This window comes from Hyperoodon ampullatus (assembly GCF_949752795.1).
Source record: "Hyperoodon ampullatus genome assembly, chromosome: 11".
Taxonomy (NCBI): domain Eukaryota; kingdom Metazoa; phylum Chordata; class Mammalia; order Artiodactyla; family Ziphiidae; genus Hyperoodon; species Hyperoodon ampullatus.
In genome coordinates, this window is record NC_136924.1 from 95188559 (window position 1) to 95209814 (window position 21256).

General features: G+C 37.7%; 1 protein-coding gene across 1 annotated transcript in view; it reads left to right on the forward strand.

The window, feature by feature from the left end:
• Nucleotides 1–21256, forward strand: part of A2M (alpha-2-macroglobulin) — a gene marked incomplete at its 5' end in the record, with an annotated part of 40884 nt that overhangs the window by 11660 nt on the left and 7968 nt on the right. Inside the window, 17 exons of the mRNA XM_079715722.1 lie at nucleotides 1554–1715; nucleotides 3124–3351; nucleotides 3594–3657; nucleotides 4781–4923; nucleotides 5964–6113; nucleotides 8019–8186; nucleotides 9128–9236; nucleotides 10816–10936; nucleotides 14012–14240; nucleotides 14972–15098; nucleotides 15451–15572; nucleotides 16001–16052; nucleotides 17999–18082; nucleotides 18354–18530; nucleotides 18855–18942; nucleotides 19916–20072; nucleotides 20862–20936. Of these exons, the coding sequence (XP_079571848.1) occupies nucleotides 1554–1715; nucleotides 3124–3351; nucleotides 3594–3657; nucleotides 4781–4923; nucleotides 5964–6113; nucleotides 8019–8186; nucleotides 9128–9236; nucleotides 10816–10936; nucleotides 14012–14240; nucleotides 14972–15098; nucleotides 15451–15572; nucleotides 16001–16052; nucleotides 17999–18082; nucleotides 18354–18530; nucleotides 18855–18942; nucleotides 19916–20072; nucleotides 20862–20936 (2256 nt within the window). The remainder of the gene's footprint in view (nucleotides 1–1553; nucleotides 1716–3123; nucleotides 3352–3593; nucleotides 3658–4780; nucleotides 4924–5963; nucleotides 6114–8018; nucleotides 8187–9127; nucleotides 9237–10815; nucleotides 10937–14011; nucleotides 14241–14971; nucleotides 15099–15450; nucleotides 15573–16000; nucleotides 16053–17998; nucleotides 18083–18353; nucleotides 18531–18854; nucleotides 18943–19915; nucleotides 20073–20861; nucleotides 20937–21256) is intronic.

Sequence of the window (21256 nt, forward strand, 5' to 3'; positions counted from 1 at the left end):
GTATATTTTAAAAACAGTACACAGAGGGGTAAAATACTGCTATTTAAAGTATACCCAGGGCTTCCCTGGTGGCGCAGTGGTTGAGAGTCCGCCTGCCGATGCAGGGGACGCTGGTTTGTGCCCCGGTCCGGGAAGATCCCACATGCCGCGGAGCGGCTGGGCCCGTGAGCCATGGCTGCTGGGCCTGCATGTCCGGAGCCTGTGCTCCGCAACGGGAGGGGCCACAACAGTGAGAGGCCCGCGTACCGCAAAAAAAATAAATAAAGTATACCCAGATTTTAAAGATATAAATTTTTTCTCTCAGATGTACAAAAGAATCTGCTACTGTTATTTTTCTGCTTACTGTTATAAGCAGATGTGCTAATGGAGCTTTCGGACTCCAGAAGTCTGAGATGAGAGTTGTTTGCACCTCCACATGTAATTACTGTGCATCCTGTTTTTAATGGAAATATTATAAGATGTCAGCTGTGGAGAGTGTTAAAAGACAGAGGGACCAGGCTCCACAAAAGAGTAGTGGAATAAATTTTAGAATGTTTTGATTATGTTATGACAGCAAACATGTTCAGAAACTTTGGTCACTTCCTAAAATGAAAGTTCACTTCTTTAAATTTCTCAGAAGTATACTGTACTTTTTTGAGATTTTATTCCTGCTAAATAACTATCCTATTATCATAAGACTCTCTCACCAAAACTGAAAGAATCAGAATTTTGTACCTATCCTGGTCTTCCTACATACAGCTGACATTTCATTAGCAAACTTACATCTCGTTAATCAATTACAAATACTAATCCAAGTCTGCTGGTTGTGCTTCCTTCTACCAAAAGTAGCTTATACTGAGAAAAAAAATCACCATCTTTAAAATCTGAACTGAACTATTCATCTTCTGGGTTCAGTATTAGCAGTAATTTGAATTTAGGCCCTTATTTAATATTCTATACTTCTTTTCAATTTTACATTTTTCAGATGGGAAGTACCTCATAAAATCTACCTACCTTCCAAAAGTTTGCAAATCTAGGTCAAGAAGCAAATATCATATAAAAAACTAGAGGAGCACACAGGACAATATATTAGCAATTGCTAATATTAAACCTCAGAACACTAATCCGTAGAAAGGGAATGGTCTGCCATAAAATAAGTATTTGAGGCTCAATTAAATTTGACTAATGGGTTAAAAATTTTCATTATGGCTCTTGTGGTTTGTGACTCTACAAAAGTTATATATATTATATAGAGTTTCCAAAATATCCACAGAATACATTTCTCAGGTCACCTCTATTATCTCCATCATTCTCTACCTCTTTACACTATTTTTCGTCTTAGGACTGATTACCACTAAATAAGTATATATTACGCATTTATTTAGCAGCTATCTCTTTTACTGGACCGTATGCTCTATGATGGAAGGAACTTTGTTTTGTTCACTGCTGTAGCCTCAATGCCTCGAACCATGTCCGACGTATTGGACACACTCAATAAATATTTATAATAAAATGAATGTTTGGTGTCTATTGGATATTAGCCACATAACTGATCTGCAGCTTTTAAACTTCAGGTGCGCCTAACGGATGGAAAAGGTGTCCCTATACCAAATAAACTCATCTTCATCACAGCAGATGAAGCCCACTATGACTCCAATGCCACCACTGATGAGAATGGCCTGGTGCAGTTCTCCATCAACACCACCAGCATCACGGGCACGTACCTCACTGTCAGGGTAAGTTTGGAGGGAAGTTACCAATGATGTGAAGTAGTCTTGGAAGAAAGGTTGCAACCGAAAAGTGATGGCATTTCCAAGTTGTGTTTAGTCTTAGGGGAAAAAAATGAGAAACTAAAAACCAATTCAAGGTCAATTTTGAAAAAGTTTGTTAAAAGGAGGCAGTATAGTGTTGTGGCTAAAGTGGGGACTCCACGTGTGCACTCGCGTGTAGCGACATGAATCGTGCAAACGCTGTGGGAAGCAGTGTGGCAGTCCCCCCAGCTGAGAACTACCGTATGATCCAGTATTCTAACTGCTGAGTATACCTTCAAAAGAACTGAAAACAGAATCTCAAAGGAATACTTGCACAGCCCTGTTCATAGCAGCACTATTCACAGTAGCCAAGAGGTGGAAGCAACCAAAATATCCATCAACAGATAAACAGAATGTGGTATATATGTACAATGGAACAGTATTTAGCCTTAAAAAGGAAGGAAATCTTGTCACAGGCTACAGTGTAGACGAACCTTGAAGACATTATGCTAAGTGAAATAGCCAGTCACAAAAAACAAATAGTGTACGACTCCACTTGCATGAGGTATCTAAAGTACTCAAAGCCATAGAAATAGAAAGTAGAATGGTGGTTGCCAGGGGTTGGGAAGAAGGAGAAATGAGGAGTTGGTATTTCCTGGAGACAGTGTTTTAGTTTTGCAAGATGAAAGAATTCTGGAGATGGGCTGCATATTACTTAACACTACCAAACTGTACATTTTAAAATGGTTAAGATGGTAATTTATGTTGTGTTTTTTACCACAATTTTTTAAGTGTAGGTTCCAGAATCAGATAAATTAGATTAAAATCCTGGCTGAACTCTATATTAAGAGCAAATAACTAAGAGTTGAGTATAGACTTCAACTACTTCGCTAACTCAACTCTTGAACCAATGCTATTAACAGAAAGTGTTCTCAGACCCCTAAGGTTGCAATATTACATTTATTCATAATACCCATTTGAAACCCATCATAAATGAGACATCTACTCTCTGAAATGCAATTCTTCCGTTTCTGAGGATTAGTCTCCTCAGTGAGGTTTCATAGCTCCAGTGTCTCTATCTGTCTCTACCTTTCATTCTCTGTCTGTAAAGTAGCCAAAGAAATGTAAGCCAAGCTAATCAGAGCAAAGGATGCCTCCTTTTATGCTCTTCACAAATGTAAAAATCAATACCAACTCAAGGAGCCTCTGCCCTGTAAAGGCCTGCAATACAGATAAACACCATAAGGGACCCTCCTCTCTCACTTTTGAGTGTGGAGCACAAGATTTCTAGATACTAGTTAAGGTAGGATACTAAACGAATGCAATTCTGTGAGCACACTGATTCTCTATGACATATAATCTATAAGATAATATTGTTTTTCTAATTCATTAGGTCAAACACAAGGATCAAAGTTCCTGTTATGGCTACCAGTGGCTGTCAGAAGAATATGAAGAAGCTTATCACACCGCTAATCTTGTGTTCTCCCGAAGCAAGAGCTTTGTCCACCTTGAGCCCTTGCCTCGTGAACTGCCCTGCGGCCGAGCTCAGACAGTCCAAGCACATTATGTACTGAATGGACAGGTCCTGCAGGAGCTGAAGGAGCTCGTGTTCTATTACCTGGTGAGAAGGAAGGCCACTACTTTGACTCCTCTGTAAACTCCTGTGTGGGCAAGGATTTATGAAGCTCTTTAGGCATCACTACTTTGACCTCTTATCCATGTTCCTTTTGAAAGTCTGACTTCTCTCAGGGCTAATTATTGCCAGCAGGGGCTCAATGTAACAAGCATATCACCTAGAGAGCAAGACTTGGGGTCAGATCTCTGTCCGGCAAATTAAATCCCTTTTCATTTCCTTTTTTGCAGGTAATGGCAAAGGGAGGCATTGTCCGATCTGGGACTCACGTACTGCCCGTGCACCAGGGAGACAGTGAGTATTTCCATAATTCCCCATTTCTGCCCTCCTCAGTCACATGCAACCTTACGCTGCAGAAATACCAGGAATACCTTCAAATAAAGAGAGAGAATTTTCATCTAACCCCAATAAAGAAGTTGAAAGGGGAAAGCAATAATGTTTCTTTCTTTTTTTAAACCCTTTATCAAATATTTATTTCCTTTTCTTTCAGGTTATTCTGTTCAGATTATTTAAAGTGTTTAGTTGTTTCATAATTTATGCTTATTCCAAATTTTCAAACCATAAATAGTCATGGACCTCCTTCTCAAAATGACATGTCAAAATTGTTTTAGACAATGGAGAGAAGGTAAAACTTTGGAGTATCTTCTATATGTTAGGTCTTGTGCTGAGTCATTTATATCTTTACATCATATTTCCCTTTTGAAGATAGTTATGATTTTATGAAGAGGTAAATTGGACTCTCCCCAGGAACAAATGTGGAACAATATAATCCTCTGAAGGTTTCATCTATCCTAAGGGAGTCTAAAAGTTCCCTTAAGAAAATTATCAGTGAACTACTGTTTTGTTGCTACTTTGTAGCACATAGAAGCACTACAGTAGAGAAGTTCGATGCAACTTCTAACAATTCTATGTAGGCATCAAAAAATAAGTTGCAAAGGAGCTCAGTACTCCTCTTAGGAAGAAAGAATAGAATATTTGGTTCATACAAAGTTAAAGAGGATATATGGGTAAATACAATGTGTTAAACTCTTACTATTACATCTCGCAACTTCAAGTACTATTTCCCTTCTCTAGTGTAAAGTCTAGATCAAATGGTAGCCAAATGGATGTCTCCACATCCTTAGATAGCATCAGAACTTTGTATAGATGAACTCGAGCTTAAAACTGCGGAGAAATCATTATGTGATTTTGAGAGAAAAGGGGGCTATGATAAGGTTTTTTTTTTTTTCCAAAGCCAGGATTCTTGGAGATAGTCATCCATTTATTGCATCTACTATTTCTTATATCTGTTACATCTACTAATAGAGTCATCAACCAGACCAGGCTCCTAAAATGACATTGTACAGCAGAAAAGTGTTATTTCAGCCCTGAGCTGTCTAACCCATGACCACTTCCTTTCATTCTCTCTGTGCTCCAGTGAAAGGCCATTTTCCCCTGTCAGTCCCTGTGGAGTCAGACATTGCTCCCGTCACTAGGTTGCTCATCTATGCCATTTTACCTGATGGGGAAGTGGTTGGGGACTCTGCAAAATATGAGGTCGAAAACTGCCTGGCCAACAAGGTGGGTGTTTTATATCATAAATTTTTCAACATTTAAAACTAGAAGTTACTATCACTATCAATTATTTTCTACATGCAAGCACTGGGGCCAAAAGGGTTAAATGAATTCCCCAGAGATTTTCAGCAAGGTAATGACAGATCACACTAAGAAGCCATGTCAAGAGAAAAATAAATATCGTATATTAACACATATATGTGAAATCTAGAAATATGGTACAGATAAACCTATTTGGGAATAGAGGGCAGGAACAGGGACACAGACATAGAGAACAGACATGTGCACAAGGAGTGGGGAAGGGAGGGTGGGATGAACTGGGAGATTGGGATTGACATATAAACACTACCGTGTGTAAAACAGATAGCTGGTGAGAACCTGCTGTATAGCACAGGGAGCTCAGCTCCGTGCTCTGTGGTGACCTAGATGGGTGGGATGGGTGGGGGGTGGCTCCGTAGGAGGGAGGTTCAAGAGGGAGGAGATATATGTATACATATGGCTGATTCACTTCGTTGTACAGCGGAAACTAACACAACATTGTAAAGCAACTATACCCCAATTTAAGAAAAAAAAAAAAGAAGCCACCCATGTCACTTGACTCCTACTGCAAAATTCTCATGCATTGTCTCTTACCATATGATACAGTTCAGAGTACCTTGTTCCCTTCTCTTATGACGAAATGTTGGGAAACATGTAACCAAGTTTATAAGACTACAAAAGGGCCAAAAGAAAAATACAAGAGTGTCTAGAACCATTTGCATTCCACCCACAGTTAGTTAATGAACACCTCGCTATGTATCAAAGGTAAAAAATGGCATCTCCAATTTAATAACTTATAAAAACAGATATCATTATAATAGCTCAACTGATGAGAATCAGAGTGACAAAATCGGGAACCAAAGGCCTCAAGGCTTACATGGTGCCAAACATCAACAAAGTCAAACGAAGTGATTATGCATTGAATTTGCGGAGCACCCAGGAAATGCTGGTGAATGCATGCGTAAATCAGGAAATTTGTTTTTCTGACTTTGTCCCCAATTCCACAGGTGGGTTTGAACTTCAGCCCAGCACAGGGTCTCCCAGCCTCCCACGCTCGCCTGCAAGTCACCGCTTCCCCGCGGTCCCTCTGTGCCCTCCGCGCCGTGGACCAAAGTGTGCTGCTCATGAGTCCCGAGGCTGAGCTCTCTGTGGCCACGGTGAGTTCCGTCAGCCCCAGGGGTCAGGAAGGGCCACATCAGGGACCCAGAGCAAGGAAAAACCCTGAGTGGGATAGCATCTATTACAGTTATACTTATCTAGGAGTTAATAGTTTTGAGCTCTTTCATGTGCACTTTTGTTTGGTGAGGAAGATATTACATATGAATATCAATGGATAAATCATGCACCATCCAAAATCCCTGAAATCCTAGAGCTTTATGAAACCAATAGTAGGAGTTTTCAAACGAGTTTTAATATTTCAAAAAGTCTAACAGAAATGGTACATATACCTGCACTTAGACTGCACAGGCTAAGTGAAATATCAAATTTCTTTTAATAAGAATTGTATCAGTTGAAACACTGCATGCCCAAGATGAACACAATTTCTGAAGGAAGATCTGTATTGTCTCTGATTAATAAAAATTAGGAAAAATTAATTACTATGTGATAAATGACATTAATAAATGAAACCTTTTCAAATACTGGATTAATAGGAAAAATAGCAAAAGGGTATGCTTAGTATAACAACGGGAAACTACTTAATGTGTCCTAATAGTAGTTTGCCCATTACTTCAAATTTTCAATGAGGCCAATTGGAATGACCTCTTACTGAAGTTTTTTTCACTATCAAAATTTTATAAAGGGAAAGTTACGTTTTTACTTCCCTACCAGAGAAACTTATAAGAAAAGATCTCTTATTTTTTGGTCCTTCCAATAGTATTTAATTAAAAATATTAGAATACTTCTAAAGGAGATATTAAGTGCATAGTGGAAGCAAGGGAATATGTTGTACAATAACATTAATGTTTTATGTTTGTATAACATAATTTTACAGTTCTCAAAGTTTTTTTCAATTATAACAATCTTAGTGGATAGATAAGGCAGAAAATTCTATTAGTTTGTTAATAATAAAGCAGAAGCTTTCATGTATCTAGGAGTAGACCTGGGTTAGAACAAAGGTTCCTCTCAGTCTTTGATAATGTTTCACTAATGAAACGCTTGCACCTAGTAGCATAAGTCACTCATTCAACACATATTTATTTAGCGCCTACTGTGTTCTGGGTGTGCCCTAAATTCTGGGGATCTCATAGTGAACTACTAGAAAGAAAAAAATCCGTGCACTCATGGAACTTAATAGGTGAGACAGACAATAATTCTGTGATATGCTCTGGAGAAAAATAAAGCAGAGGGAGGAGCTGGAGAATGCTAAGAAGGAGCTGCCTTTGAGAAAGTGCTTCATTTCATTGTGCTACTCACTTTGCTAATCTATTCTTATCAAACAATTTTGAAGTCCTATAAATGTAAAACACCTACAGGATTTTTATGTTTGTCTTATTCTTCCCGTTGAAGTCAATTTGAAAGTATCATTTTCAGTGTTCTACAGTTAAAGTTTTATGTATTTTATAAAGATATGGAGCATTTAGTTCCCATGAGTAATACTAAGAAAATACTGTCCTGACCTATACAGAGGATACATGCTTATCCATGTGCCTGTTTAGAACATGTTGTCCATTTACTTTGTTAAACACTGAGTTGGTTGCTAACCACCAGATAGAGACGAAACTATTACCTAATTCTGTCATCCTGAAGCGTTGCACAATGTCTCAAATATAGCAAACCTCAATTTCTCTTAATTAAGTTTTATTTCATTCCAGCAGAGTCTAGGGTTTGCCTCTGAATTGCGTAACAAAAGATTATGATCCTGAGTACTTAGATAGGAATGTTTTAATTGTTTTTTTCCCTAAAATTGTTAAACGTTTTCAAAATCATCTTCTCTGTAAATTATCTAGGCAATGGAGCCACTCAAAGAAAGTCTGGTAGTGATTATTCTTTTCTTTTCTCCCTGCACTTAAGAAAAATAAGCCACAAGTAAGTTTGTCCTTTTGCCCTTTGCATTTGTACAGGTTTATAACCTGCTACCAGTAAAGGACCTCAACGGTTTCCCTGACCGTTTAAATCAACAGAAGGAAGACAATGAAGACTGCATCAGTCACCAAAATATCTATATCGATGGGATCACGTACTCCCCAGTATCAAATACAAATGAAAAAGATATGTATAGCTTCCTAAAGGTAAGTCCGTTATATTGCTGATGGTCAGTTCTTAAGGTTCACAAAATATTACATATGGAAAAAATATTTATTTTAATGCTTCCGTATTATAGTTGAGGGTAATGGGACATAGAGAGGTCAAGTGACTTCTCCAAGGTCACTAATAGTAGCAGATCTACTAATAACAACAGAGCCAGGACTGGAACTTTTGGGATTATTAAGCAAGTTTTTTTTTCTTCATTCATTTCATTCATTTATAAATATTACACGTGTAAAATAATTACTGTTGAAAAAGGTTTAAAAACAGAATGAAATTATCTCTATAAGTATATCAATTTCCTTTCTACTCATGTGAACATTAAAAGTTTAATATTAGGGAGGGCATATCTGTATGTGTATGGCTGATTCATTCTGTTGTGCAGTGGAGGCTAACACAACATTGCAAAGCAACCATACTCCAATTAAAGTTTTTAAAAAATGGTCAAATATCAGTAATTTCATATGGTTCTACCTGATTAGAATCATTAGACAGCTAAAAAACTGTAATATTTACACATCAAGTGAAACAATGCAAGCCTTTGTATTCCAAAGAAAAAAGTCTTTGCAGGAGAGAATGACCTCAGCTACTCTGAAATGTGCTTAAACCACACATACTCAGCACCAGGGCTTATGGCGCTAGCTTCCCATGTTTAAGGATGCTAGTGGTGAGGCTCAAAAGTTGGATTCTGACTGAGCTTCCTCAGTGCACAGTAAAGACGGGTGTTAGAGTAACAGTTACAGGTAACGCTGGGGTGACAAGAGGCAGGGACACTGTTTGAAAGAAACAACTTCCAAATCCAAAAGCACAAAAAAGATTAATATTAAGCTAGTTGGATTGTTTGTTAAATTCAATGAAAAGAAGTATGTGTATATACATATTTTATGATATTTGTGTACTGATTAGGTGATGATTTCCTTTACAGGATATGGGCTTAAAGGTATTCACCAACTCAAAAATTCATAAACCCAAAATATGTCCACAGCCTCAACAGTATCAAATACATTCATCTCAAAGACTGTTATCTTCTCCAGGTAAGAAATTAAGAAAAATTAATTGCCTAATATATTGAACCAAATAAAATAGTTCCTTAAAAAAGATTAAATGTGACGAAATTAATCAAAAAGGACTTGTGACTTCAGACATAGAAAACAGACTTGTGGTTGCCAAGGGGGAGGGAAGAGTGGGGAAGGGATGGACTGGGATTTTGGGATTGGTAGATGCAAACTATTACATTTAGAATGAATAAACAACAAGGTCCTACTGTATAGCACAGGAAACTATATCCAATCTCCTGAGATAAACCATAATGGAAAAGAATATAAAAAAGAATGTATATATGTGTATAACTGAGTCACTTTGCTGTACAGCAGAAATTAACACAACATTGTAAATCAACTCTACTTCAATTTTAAAAAAAAGAACTCATGATTTAGATATATTAAGGTTCTTGCTCAAGGTCACATAGTGATACAAATCAAAAAATTCTGTTTGTGTCCAGCTCCCACGTATGCAGCTGGAAAGAACACAAGGCAGGCTGTAAAAAGCGTTATAAGACAGGTGCAGATATGAAGAATAAAAGAAAGGATTGATTCTGATTGAGGAAGCAAGAAGTCATTTATATAGAATCTGCTTCTAGTAAATGGAGATGTGTGAGTTTTAAAAGGGAAGGGCAAGTTTCCAGGCATAGGATAATGTAAACAGAAACAGAAATGTTCACAAATTGGGACTATATTCTCACCAGTCAAGAAAAGAAGCTCTTTAACTTCCCCAAAACATCAGCTAATATCCATATTGAAATCACACTCATTTGTCAATGATATGGGCTACTTCTTTGATGAATCATATAGTAATCAATCATTTATTTATTTATGGTCTGATACTGTCAAATCATGGTTGAATATAGGTTGAGTACAAACAAAAGAGTTTGTCAAAAATCAAGGTAAACATTCAGTGAGAATCAAATGGCTATACGGAATTTAAATAAAGATCATTGTATATTTTTATTAGTATTTATAAATTATATCCTTTAATCCTTTATCAATAAGATTTGTAGTAAATTTATGTATGAACAAGTGTATAGATGCACAAGATTTGTCCCAGTGACAAATCTTATCTCTTGTGTCTTATCTTCTGACACATTTGGGAATAAAGGGTCACATTTGGGAATAAAGAGCTTTTTAAATTCTTGATTCTCTCACTCCTACAAACGGTTTCTCAAAGCCACTGTCAAAATGTCTGGGTACGGTTTTTCTTTGCTCCCGCAGAGGTGCAGACCAAATCCTGACCTCAAGTCACAGCACTCACCACTTAGTACAGTGCGCAGGAGCTGCAGAGCCTCCTTTCTGCCTCTAGGTCTCTTTCACAGGCAATCCAAGACTCATTCTGCCTCTAGGTCTCACTGTTCTCTGATTGTGATTCTCTTCCCCCAGCTCACTCCTAGCTTACCGTAATGCTTCAGAATTCATCTAAAAATACCACCTCTTCCAAGAAGCTTTCCCTTAATACCCAAGTGTCCTCTCCTGGTTCCTATCACGCTATTTCTTTTGTAGCACTTACTACAATCTCTCATAAGCCTTATCTTTACATTTATTGTTTCTGTCTCCTCCGCAGTCATAGCTGAAATGGGAAGAAGTCATGAACTTATGCATATAATACGTATTTCAGAGCCTCCCACAGAGACTGTGCGAAAGTACTTCCCTGAGACATGGATCTGGGATTTGGTGGCAGTAGAGTAAGTAACTTCTTTCATATATAAGATGCAACAATATAGATTCCTCACAATTTTCAATTTTTAGCTAGTTTTTCAATATCCAAGTATATCTTTTGGACACATTGCTGTGTTCAGGAGAGGTTTAGTATAATACTTCTGTTATGACGTCTCACTAATCTAATTGTATCAGAAATTTTGCACAAATGTCATTCTAAGATTTCCAGAAAATGAGCATAAGGACTAAATATAACCAAGCACTGCACAGATTAACACCTATAAGAGATCCTTCATTGCTCGGCAGTCCTGAGTTAAGCACAGTGTCAGTCAAGCCAGCTCTACACAGTAGTAGTAGAATTTAAAATTATAAACCTTCCCTCAGTAGAACAGTATTTTAGAGAAAAAAATTTAATAACAGTCTAAAACTACATATTTATCACTATATTGTCTATAACAGATTATACTACAACTACATGTCTAAGGAGAGACTGATATAGACTAGAATTGAAAACAGAGTTGGAAAAAAGGAACTTATACATTCCCATTTCAAGCCTTGATTATACTCTCCATTATTGGTATTTCTACTAAGTGCATTCAAGTCATGACAATAGAATCATTTATATAGGGGTACTTTTCCTAGAAAGGATTTACAGGCATACCTCAGAGATATTACAGGTTCAGTTCCAGACACTCCAATAAAGCGAATATCACAATAAAGTGAGTCACATGAATTTTTTGGTTTCCCAGGGCATATAAAAGTTATGTTTACACTATTCTGTAGTCTATTAAGTGTATAATAGCATTATGTCTTTAAAAATGTATATACTTTAATCAAAAATACTTTATTGCTATAAAATGCTAACCTTCATCTAAGCCTTCAGCAAGTCATAATTTTTTTGCTGGTGGAAGGTCTTGACTTGATGTTGATGGCTGCTCACTGATCAGGATGGTGGCTGCTGAAGGTTGGGATGGGGCTGTTCCTTAAAACAAGACAGCAATGAAGTGTGCCACGTCAATTGACTCTTCCTTTCACAAACGATTTCTCTGTAACATGCAGTGGTGTTTGATAGCATTTTACCCACAGTAGAACTTCTTTCAGAATTGGAGGCAATCCTCTCAAACTCTGCCACTGCTTTGGCAACTAAGTTTTTGTAATATTCTAAATCCTTTGTTGTCATTTCAACAACCTTCACAGCATCTTCCACAGGAGTAGCTTCCATCTCAAGAAACAACTTTCTTTGCTCATCCATAAGAAGCAACTCCTTATCCATTCAAGTTTTAACAGGAGATTGCAGCAATTCAGTCACATCTTCAGGCTCCACTTCTAATTCTGGTTCTCTTGCTGTTTCCACCACATCTGCGGTTACTTACTCCACTGAAGTCTTAACCCCTCAGAGTCATCCATGAGGGTTGGAATCTACTTCTTTCAAACTCCTGTTAATGTTAATATTCTGACCTCTTCCTATGAATCTAGAATGTTCTTAATGGCATCTAGAATGGTGAATCCTTTCCAGAAGGTTTTCAATTGACTTTGCCCAGATCCATCAGAGGAATGACCATATACGGCAGCTATAGCCTTACAAAATGTATTTCTTAAAGAATAAGACTTGAAAGTCAAAATTACTCCTTGATCCATGAGCTTCAGAATGGCTATTGTGTTAGCAGGCATGAAGATGACATCAATCTCATTGTGCATCTCCATCAGAGCTCTCGGGAGACCAGGTGCATTGTCAATGAGCAGCAGTATTTTGAAAGGAATCTTTTTTCCTAAGCAGTAGTTCTCAACAATGGGCTTACAATATTCAGTAAACCATGTTGTAAACAGATGTGCTGTCATACAGGCTTTGTTGTTCCATTTATAGAGCACAGGCAGAGTAGATTTAGCATAATTCTGAAGGGCCCCAAGATTTTCAGAATGATAAATGAGCACTGGCTTCAACTTCAAGTCACCAGCTGCATTAGCCCCTAACTAGATAGCCTGCCTGTCCTTTGAAGCTTTGAAGTCAGACATTAACTCCTCCTCTCCAGCTATGAAAGTCCTAGATGGCATCTTCTTCCAATATAAGGCTGTTTCATCTACATTTAACATCTGTTATTTAGTGCAGTCACCTTCACTAATTATCTTCTGGATAATTTGCTGCAGCTTCTGCATCAGCACTTACTACTTCACCTTGAGCTTTTACGTTACAGAGATGACATCTTTCCTTAAGCCTTATGAACCATTCTCTGCTAGCTTCAAACTCTTTTTCTGCAGCTTCCTCACCTCTCTCATCGTGCACAGAATTGAAGAGAGTTATGGCCTTGCTCTGGATTAGGCTTTGGCTTCAGCGGATATTGTGGCTGGTTTGATCTTCTATCCAGACCACTCAAATTTTCTCCATATCGGCAATGAGGCTGTTATGCTATCTTATCATTCAAGTGTTTACTCAAGTATCACTTTTAATTTCCTTCAAGAACTTTCCTTTGCATTCATAACTTGGCTAACTGTTTGGTGCAAGAGGCCTAGCTTCCAGCCTACGTCAGCTTTCAACATGCCTTTACCACAAAGGTTAATAATTTCTAGCTTTTGATTTAAAGTGAGAAGTGTGCAATTCTTCCTTCCACTTGAATGCTTAGACGCCATCGTAGGGTTGTTAACTGGCCTCATTTCAATATTGTTGTGTCTCAGGGACTAGGGAAGCTCAAGAAGAGGAAGAGGGACAGGGGAATGGCTGGTCGGTGGAGCAGTCAGAACACACACAACATTTATCTATTAAGTTTGCCATCTTATATGGGTGCAGTTCATGGCACCCCAACACAATTACAATAGTAACATCAAAGATTGCTGATCACAGATCATCGTAACTAATATAATAATAATTTAAAAGTTTGAAATATTGAGAGAATTACCAAAATGTGACACAGAGAGATAAGGCAAGCAAATGCTGTTAGAAAAATGACACCAATAGGCTTGCTTGACGCAGTGTTGCCACAAACCTTTAATTTGTTTAAAAAAGAAAACACATATCTGTAAAGCACAATAAAGCAAAGTGCAAGAAAATGAGGCATGCCTGTATTTAACTGCTTACTTTTTGTTCTGCACATTGCCATCCTCCCCAGCTCCTCGGGTGTGGCTGAAGTAGGAGTAATAGTCCCCGATACCATCACTGAATGGAAGGCAGGGGCCCTCTGCTTGTCCAGTGACACTGGACTTGGTCTCTCTCCGACTGCCTCTCTCCGAGCCTTCCAGCCCTTCTTTGTGGATCTCACGATGCCCTACTCTGTGATCCACGGAGAAGCCTTCACACTCAAGGCCACTGTGTTAAACTACCTTCCCAAATGCATCCGGGTAAGGACTTCTCTTTATTAACCTGAACACAAGGTAACAGTCAAGTAAATTAAAAACCGCATTCGTGGGAATACTGACAAACTCCTGTGTATAAGATGGGCTCACCAGGAGATAATACTGTCAGAGATACTCATATGTTAGATGACTATGGTTGCTGATATCTCCAAATACCAAATGACAACTTAAAACAAGGTTCTGACCCTTATCATAACCCTTTAAAGTTAGGAAGTCTGTGTAACATGAAGATTTCTGACATGAACAACAAACACTAGTATGCTGATTCTCATGTCTTATACTCTCCAAGGTTTCAACCTCTACATTCCCATATATTTAACTTTTCTTATATGATGAACTGTATTAAACTTAACTTTTAAAGTTATTTATGTGCATCTTACCATCATTGTTTATAAATCTTGTATACTCTGCTGGGAGAGCTGAGGGTATGGTCAAGATCCTAAGCCAAAGGAGTGGCGCTTCCACAGGCAACAAACATACCATCAGGACTTTTCCTCTCCTCTGCTCCTACCACGTGAAAGAACAGATGATGCCCAAATACTAATGTTTAGATGTCAGATCCACTTACAAGATGCTCAGTCTTCATTTATATTATCTTCAATATTAGGCAACCGGGAATCTACCCAATCCCTCAATGTGCTTTATTTCAAGCCATTCTTCCTTTGGCCCCCTTTCTCTCTGGTCTATTTGTCTCTTTGTCTCGTGCATGGTTTCAGGTCAATGTGCACCTAGAAGCCTCTCCTGCATTCCTAGCTGTCCCAGGAGAGAAGGAACAAGAGACTCAGTGCATCTGTGGGAATGGTCGGCAAACCGTGTCCTGGGCAGTAACCCCAAAGTCATTAGGTGAGAGACAGCCTCCTAGAGGCAGTTCTCTACTCAACGACTGTGTGTGTCTGTCTATGGGATCCTCATATCCAGGCAAAGACGCCCCCACCCCCCACCAAATGGTAGAAGTTTTTTCTTTGTCTTTCATTCTAGGATGTCTAGAAGGATATACCCCCTTCCCTCACCTCCGGCTCCACCTTGGATTCTCAGTATCATTAGCCTCTAGTCTATGCTGCTTCCATTCCTGCTCCTATGTTTTTATAAAACAAAAAAATAAGGTCACAAAGCATTAAACATTTTAAAATCTTGGGGTTTGGAGGCATGGAGGAAGAGAGAGATGGTGCTCATCTCTACTGGCCCCTTTTTCCAGGGAATGTGAATTTCACAGTGAGTGCAGAGGCACTGGAGTCTCAAGGGCTGTGTGGGACTGAGGTGGCTATGGTCCCTGAACATGGAAGGAAAGACACGGTCATCAAGCCCCTGTTGGTGGAAGTAAGTAAGCCTGCCCATTTGATAAGTCACAGTGAGTCAAGAAAAACAATGGTGAATCCAGCTGGGGTTCCAACTTTTAGGTAAGAAGGGCTAAAAAATAGATATATGAAAAAAAGAAATATATATATATATATATATATATATATATATATATATATGGTCATGGGATATTTCACAATATGAGTCTCTCTCTGTGTGTCTCTCTGTCTCTCTCTCTTGATTTTACTTTGTAATTTTCTCCTCCCTTTCTCATCTATCAACCTGTCGCCTTCATATTACTTACACTTATAGAATTTGCTTCTATAATACATGTGAAAATCAGTTCCAATTCTTCTCTTCATCAAGAAACCTGTAGTTCCCCTATTAACACACATGTCCTGAAAGTCAGTCCATTCTCACTTCTAACTTTTCTTTCTTTCCACCTAAAGCCTGAAGGACTAGAGAAGGAAGAAACATTCAACTCCCTGCTTTGTCCATCAGGTAAGACTCAGTCATCATAATTAAAACAACATTGACTAGAATATAATAGTTGAAGTTCAAAGTATTTTATATATACCATTCCTACACTTTCCCTATGAGGTAAGTAAGACCTGAAGAACCATCAACCCATTTTGTAAGTGAGGAAACTGGTTTTTAGAGAGGCCAAGTAATTTGATCAACTGAATATCCGTATCCCAGGAATTCTGAGTCTTTATTTCTTAAGCACCTGTGCAAACATCAAATTGTCCTTCTGACCAGTGTATGATGTGATTATAGGTAGAAAGTGGGTAGATTCAAAATGAATACTGCCAAAGGGGATATTTCCTTGGATATTTAGTAATACCACACATGGGTAGCTGAATTCAAGCCCCTTCAACACTGAGTTTTGCATAGCTAACCGCACTGGATAATGAGACTATGCTATTTCCAGAAGAAAAGGTTGCCATAGCCTTTACCATTTGTCATGTCAATATTTGTTTGGTGCCAATCCTATACCTAGTATCCTACCAGTCATTGGGAAGGGACTAAAGAAGCTTACAATAAAAGATACAGCTTTATCTTTGTGGAGAATTTCCTAAACAAAAACATTTATAGAAATTTAGTACACTAAGAAATTTATCAACACAATGTGTTCTCATCTCAAACCAATGTCTAATCAACATCATGTGTTCCTTACCTTTCTGTACCTACTAATTTCTGTTTATTATCTTTTTTGTCATGTCAATACTTAAAATATATAAAATGTATTCTAAAAACATAATTGCCTTATTATTTAGCCTTATTTCTACATTTAAGTGAATTTAGTCCTTACTACTAAATCCATATATGTCATCTGTTTTCTTACAAAAGTTTTTTTGAAGGTAAGAGAAGTTTTTGACATACAAATAATACATACATAATTAATATAACTATGTATGTATTTAACACATAATTATATTATGTATTTAACTACATGATTAAATTTAATTATATAACTATCAGTAATTAATATAATTGATAATACATAATTAATGTATACAACTTAATGAGTTTGGAGATAAGTATACACCTGTGAAACTCTCAGCACAATCTATACCATAAGCCTATCCATCACTTCCAAAAGTTTCCTCCCACTCTCTCATTATTATATTTTTGTAATATATGATCTATCCTATTAGCAAATGTTTAGATTTACAATACAGTATTGTTAACTGTAGGCACTATGCTTTACAATAGACCTCTTGAATTTATTCATCTTGCATAACTGATAGTTTGTACCCTTTCACAAAAGTTTTATTATTAATCTTATGAGGACAGGATGCAGTATAATGATAAATACTACATTTTTCTTTTTTCATCTTCATGTAATTCACTAATATTAAAATGCCAGCAAATGTATGCTTATCAGCAGCAATTAATTTATTTTCACTGAGTCAAATACTGTTCATCTTCACCCCTAGCCCCATGTCTAGCGCTTCCATTAAAAATACTGTCTTCATATCTGGTGAAATTTGATGGAGGTAAAGACCGAGCATTATGGTAGAATTCAGGAACTTTTTGAAGATTTTTCCTTTGCCTATATATACATAGCGGGTTTTTTGCCTACAACTGTTGTGTAAGGAGGCTGGGAATGGACATGAAATATATCACCTGTGATAACAATCTTGTGTTAGCCATAGGATGATTACAACAGAATCACAACATCACAGGTATTTGTCAGTTTGTAGCCTTCTTTTGGAATGCAACTCCACATACAAGGAGGTTGGGGAAGGAAAAGTTCTAGAAATCTCAGAATTCCATTCATATATGTTGAAGGTATTTTTTAAAACTGGAATATTAAAAGAGGGACAACTTTCCAGAAGAAGTTTAGGTACAAGGCATAGTTCTGGCTTCTGGGTCTTGGAACTCTTCAGGAAGATATACAGCAGAAATCATCTTCATTGTGGCTGATTTGTTTCTTTCTCTAGGTGCTGAGGTGTCTGAAAAATTATCTCTGAAGCTGCCACCAAATGTGGTAGAAGAATCTGCCCGAGCCTCCTTCTCAGTTTTGGGTGAGTCTCCAGCCCTAGGGGACTACTGTACTATATTAGACAATGTCTACTATATTTTTTCCATAAATACTTTCTCAAAATAACAGCTATACTTTTAACTTCTTTCTTCTTTGGACTTATTTATTGCTTCCAATCATACTTCTGTTCCTTGAAGACACCCTTCCTAAAATTCCTCATTTCTTTACCTCAGCTAATTATTCATCTCTTCTTAATGATTCTGATAGATTATAATCTATAAGCTTTATGACTTCCCATCTCTCCCATTTCCTAGGAGACATATTAGGCTCTGCCATGCGAAATACACAAAATCTCCTCCAAATGCCCTATGGCTGTGGAGAACAGAATATGGTCCTCTTCGCTCCTAACATCTACGTTCTGGATTATCTAAATAAAACACAGCAACTGACTGCAGAGATCAAGTCCAAGGCCATTCGCTACCTCAACACTGGTGAGTCACTGAATAAGGGAGTGAAAATTTCACAGTGCAATTTTAACAATAGGTTAGAATCCCCAATAGGCTTGAGTTACTTATCAATTCTATGATATGTAAATTTATCATACAATGATAGTTACAATAATAAGAATACTATGACAGTTGATTTCATGGTACCTATCCAGTGTTCAACCTCCAATAAAATGTTTAGGACTCAGAACCATCTAACATATTGCAGCAAAATTTAGGAACTATCACAAGATGCCAAGGCATTTTGTTTATTTCTCTGGCTACAGAATGTACAACCCGTCATGTTGCTTCATTAACCTTCCATTCCAGGTTACCAGAGACAGCTGCTCTACAGGCACTATCATGGCTCTTATAGCACCTTTGGGGAGCAACATGGCAACAATGAGGGTAATACCTGGTAAGGGAAAGACAATTTTCTGAGCTCCTATTTTTGTGTCAGGTCTTTTACATATATTATCAAAATTATATTCCCAGGAAGCCTATCAGATATGTATTATTAAGGCTATAGTTGGTTATACTAGATAAGTATACCAAAACTAGCAAGGTAACAAGCAAAAAAGCTGAGATTCGAATACACGTATGTTAGATTTGTCCCCAGAATTCATCCTGTTCATAATACACCAAGGTATTCCTTCTGAAATCGCTATTATTTTTTTCTAAAATAGCCCCCATAACCATGATTTTTTTAATGAGATAGCCAGCAAACATATCATATAACTTCTAGATAAACCATGTTCACTTCAGTTTATGTTTTTAGATCATATTCATCTTAATCACTAATGAATTCAATAATAGGAGGAAAGAAATGAGATGGAGCCAGTGATATGAAACACTGTTTTAAAATCCCTAAGGCAAAGCAATGTCAGAAGTTACTGCATGTAAGAGCTGTGTATGAGAAGATTCTGCCATCTACAGAAGAAAATCGCTAAAGAAAAGATTTAAAGCCTTACTCAAATAAAATAAAAAAATAAGTAACATTAGTACAGTTGACCCTTGAAACACATGGGGGTTAGGGGCACTGACCTTCAGCAGTAGCAAATTCACATATCATTTTACAGTCGGCCCTCGGTATCCCCAGTTGTGCATCCACGGATTCAACCAACTGGGGATCATGTAGTATTGTAGTAAATATTTAGCAAAACAAAAATCCATGTGTAAGTGAACCCATGCAGTTCAAACCATGTCGTTCAAGGGTCAGCTGTACGAGAGCTAGCAGATTCATCAAGTAAAGGCAATGGGAGCTCTAAGTAAAGAATTCCTGTTAGATGACTCACGTCAGTGTGAGAAGTGTCCTATGAAGCCTGTTTCTGTGATGTGGGTATAAAACCATTGTAACAACATAAATGTGATCATGACTTCCTCCCCTTCAGGCTCACAGCCTTTGTACTGAAGAGTTTTGCCCAGGCTCGAACCTATATCTTCATTGATGAAGCACATATTACCGAAGCTCTCACCTGGCTCGCCCAAAAGCAGAGGGACAGTGGCTGTTTCAGGAGTTCTGGGTCACTGCTCAACAATGCCATTAAGGTGAAGTGTTCTCGGAGCTAGTGTTGATCTGTCCATTACACTGTCTACAAGGAAGAGGAGAGGATGTGATAACATAATTCCTTAAGGAAGGTATCAGAAGAAAATAAAACCTGGATAGCACCAAGAAAGAGGGGATGGAACTTAGAGTGACTGTGATACTTTGCTTCATGGGGACATATATGGGTAAGGACAAATTCCATGACAGCAGAATACAAGGAGCTGATTAAGAGCATTCTCAAAAGTTATTGGGAGTTTTAAAATTACTGATTCATTTTCAGTACTGGTAACTGATCTGTTCATAGTTTCTGTTTCTTCCTGGTTCAGTCTTGGGAGATTATACCTGTCTAAGGATTTGTCCATTTCTAGATTGTCTATTTTATTGGCCTATAGTTGCTGGTAGTAGTCTCTTATGACCCTTTGTATTTCTGTGGTGTCAGTTGTAACTTCTTTTTTCATTTCTGATTTTATTGATTTGAGTCCTCTCCCTTTTTTTTCTTGATGAGTCTGGCTAAAGGTTTATCAATTTTGTTTATCTTTTCAAAGAACCAGCTTTTAGTTTCACTGATCTTTTCTATTTTTTTTAAGTTTCTATTTTATTTATGTCTTCTCTGATCTTTATGATTTCTTTCCTTCCACTAAGTTTGGGTTTTGTTTGTTCTTCTTTCTCTAGTTGCCTTAGGCATAAGGTTAGGTTGTTTATTTGAGATTTTTCTGGTTTCCCGAGGTAAGCTTGTATCGCTATAAATGTCCCTCAAATTATTCAAATCTGTCTCTCTCTCATATTTACAGGGTGGAGTGGACGATGAAGTGACCCTCTCTGCCTATATCACCATTGCCCTTCTGGAGATTCCTCTCCCTGTCACTGTAGGTGCCCTTGCTAAAGCCTCGTTCTAGATGCAATGAAACTGCTGACCTGATGTTTGAAACAACACCCCACTAAAAACCAGTTGTCGGCATTCATTCTATGCAATGTCAATGCTTCCCAGATCAGTAGAGAATTTAGTCAGTCCATTAAGAAAGATTTACACTTCCCCAGTGACGACCCTAGTCTATTTTTCCCCTAGCAACCCCACTACCACCATCACCACACATGCAGAATGAATTCTAAAGATATGGCCTATATTCCTGCCTTATGAATGTGAGACTAACAGATTAAAAAAAAATACTATTCTCCCTATCCGTAA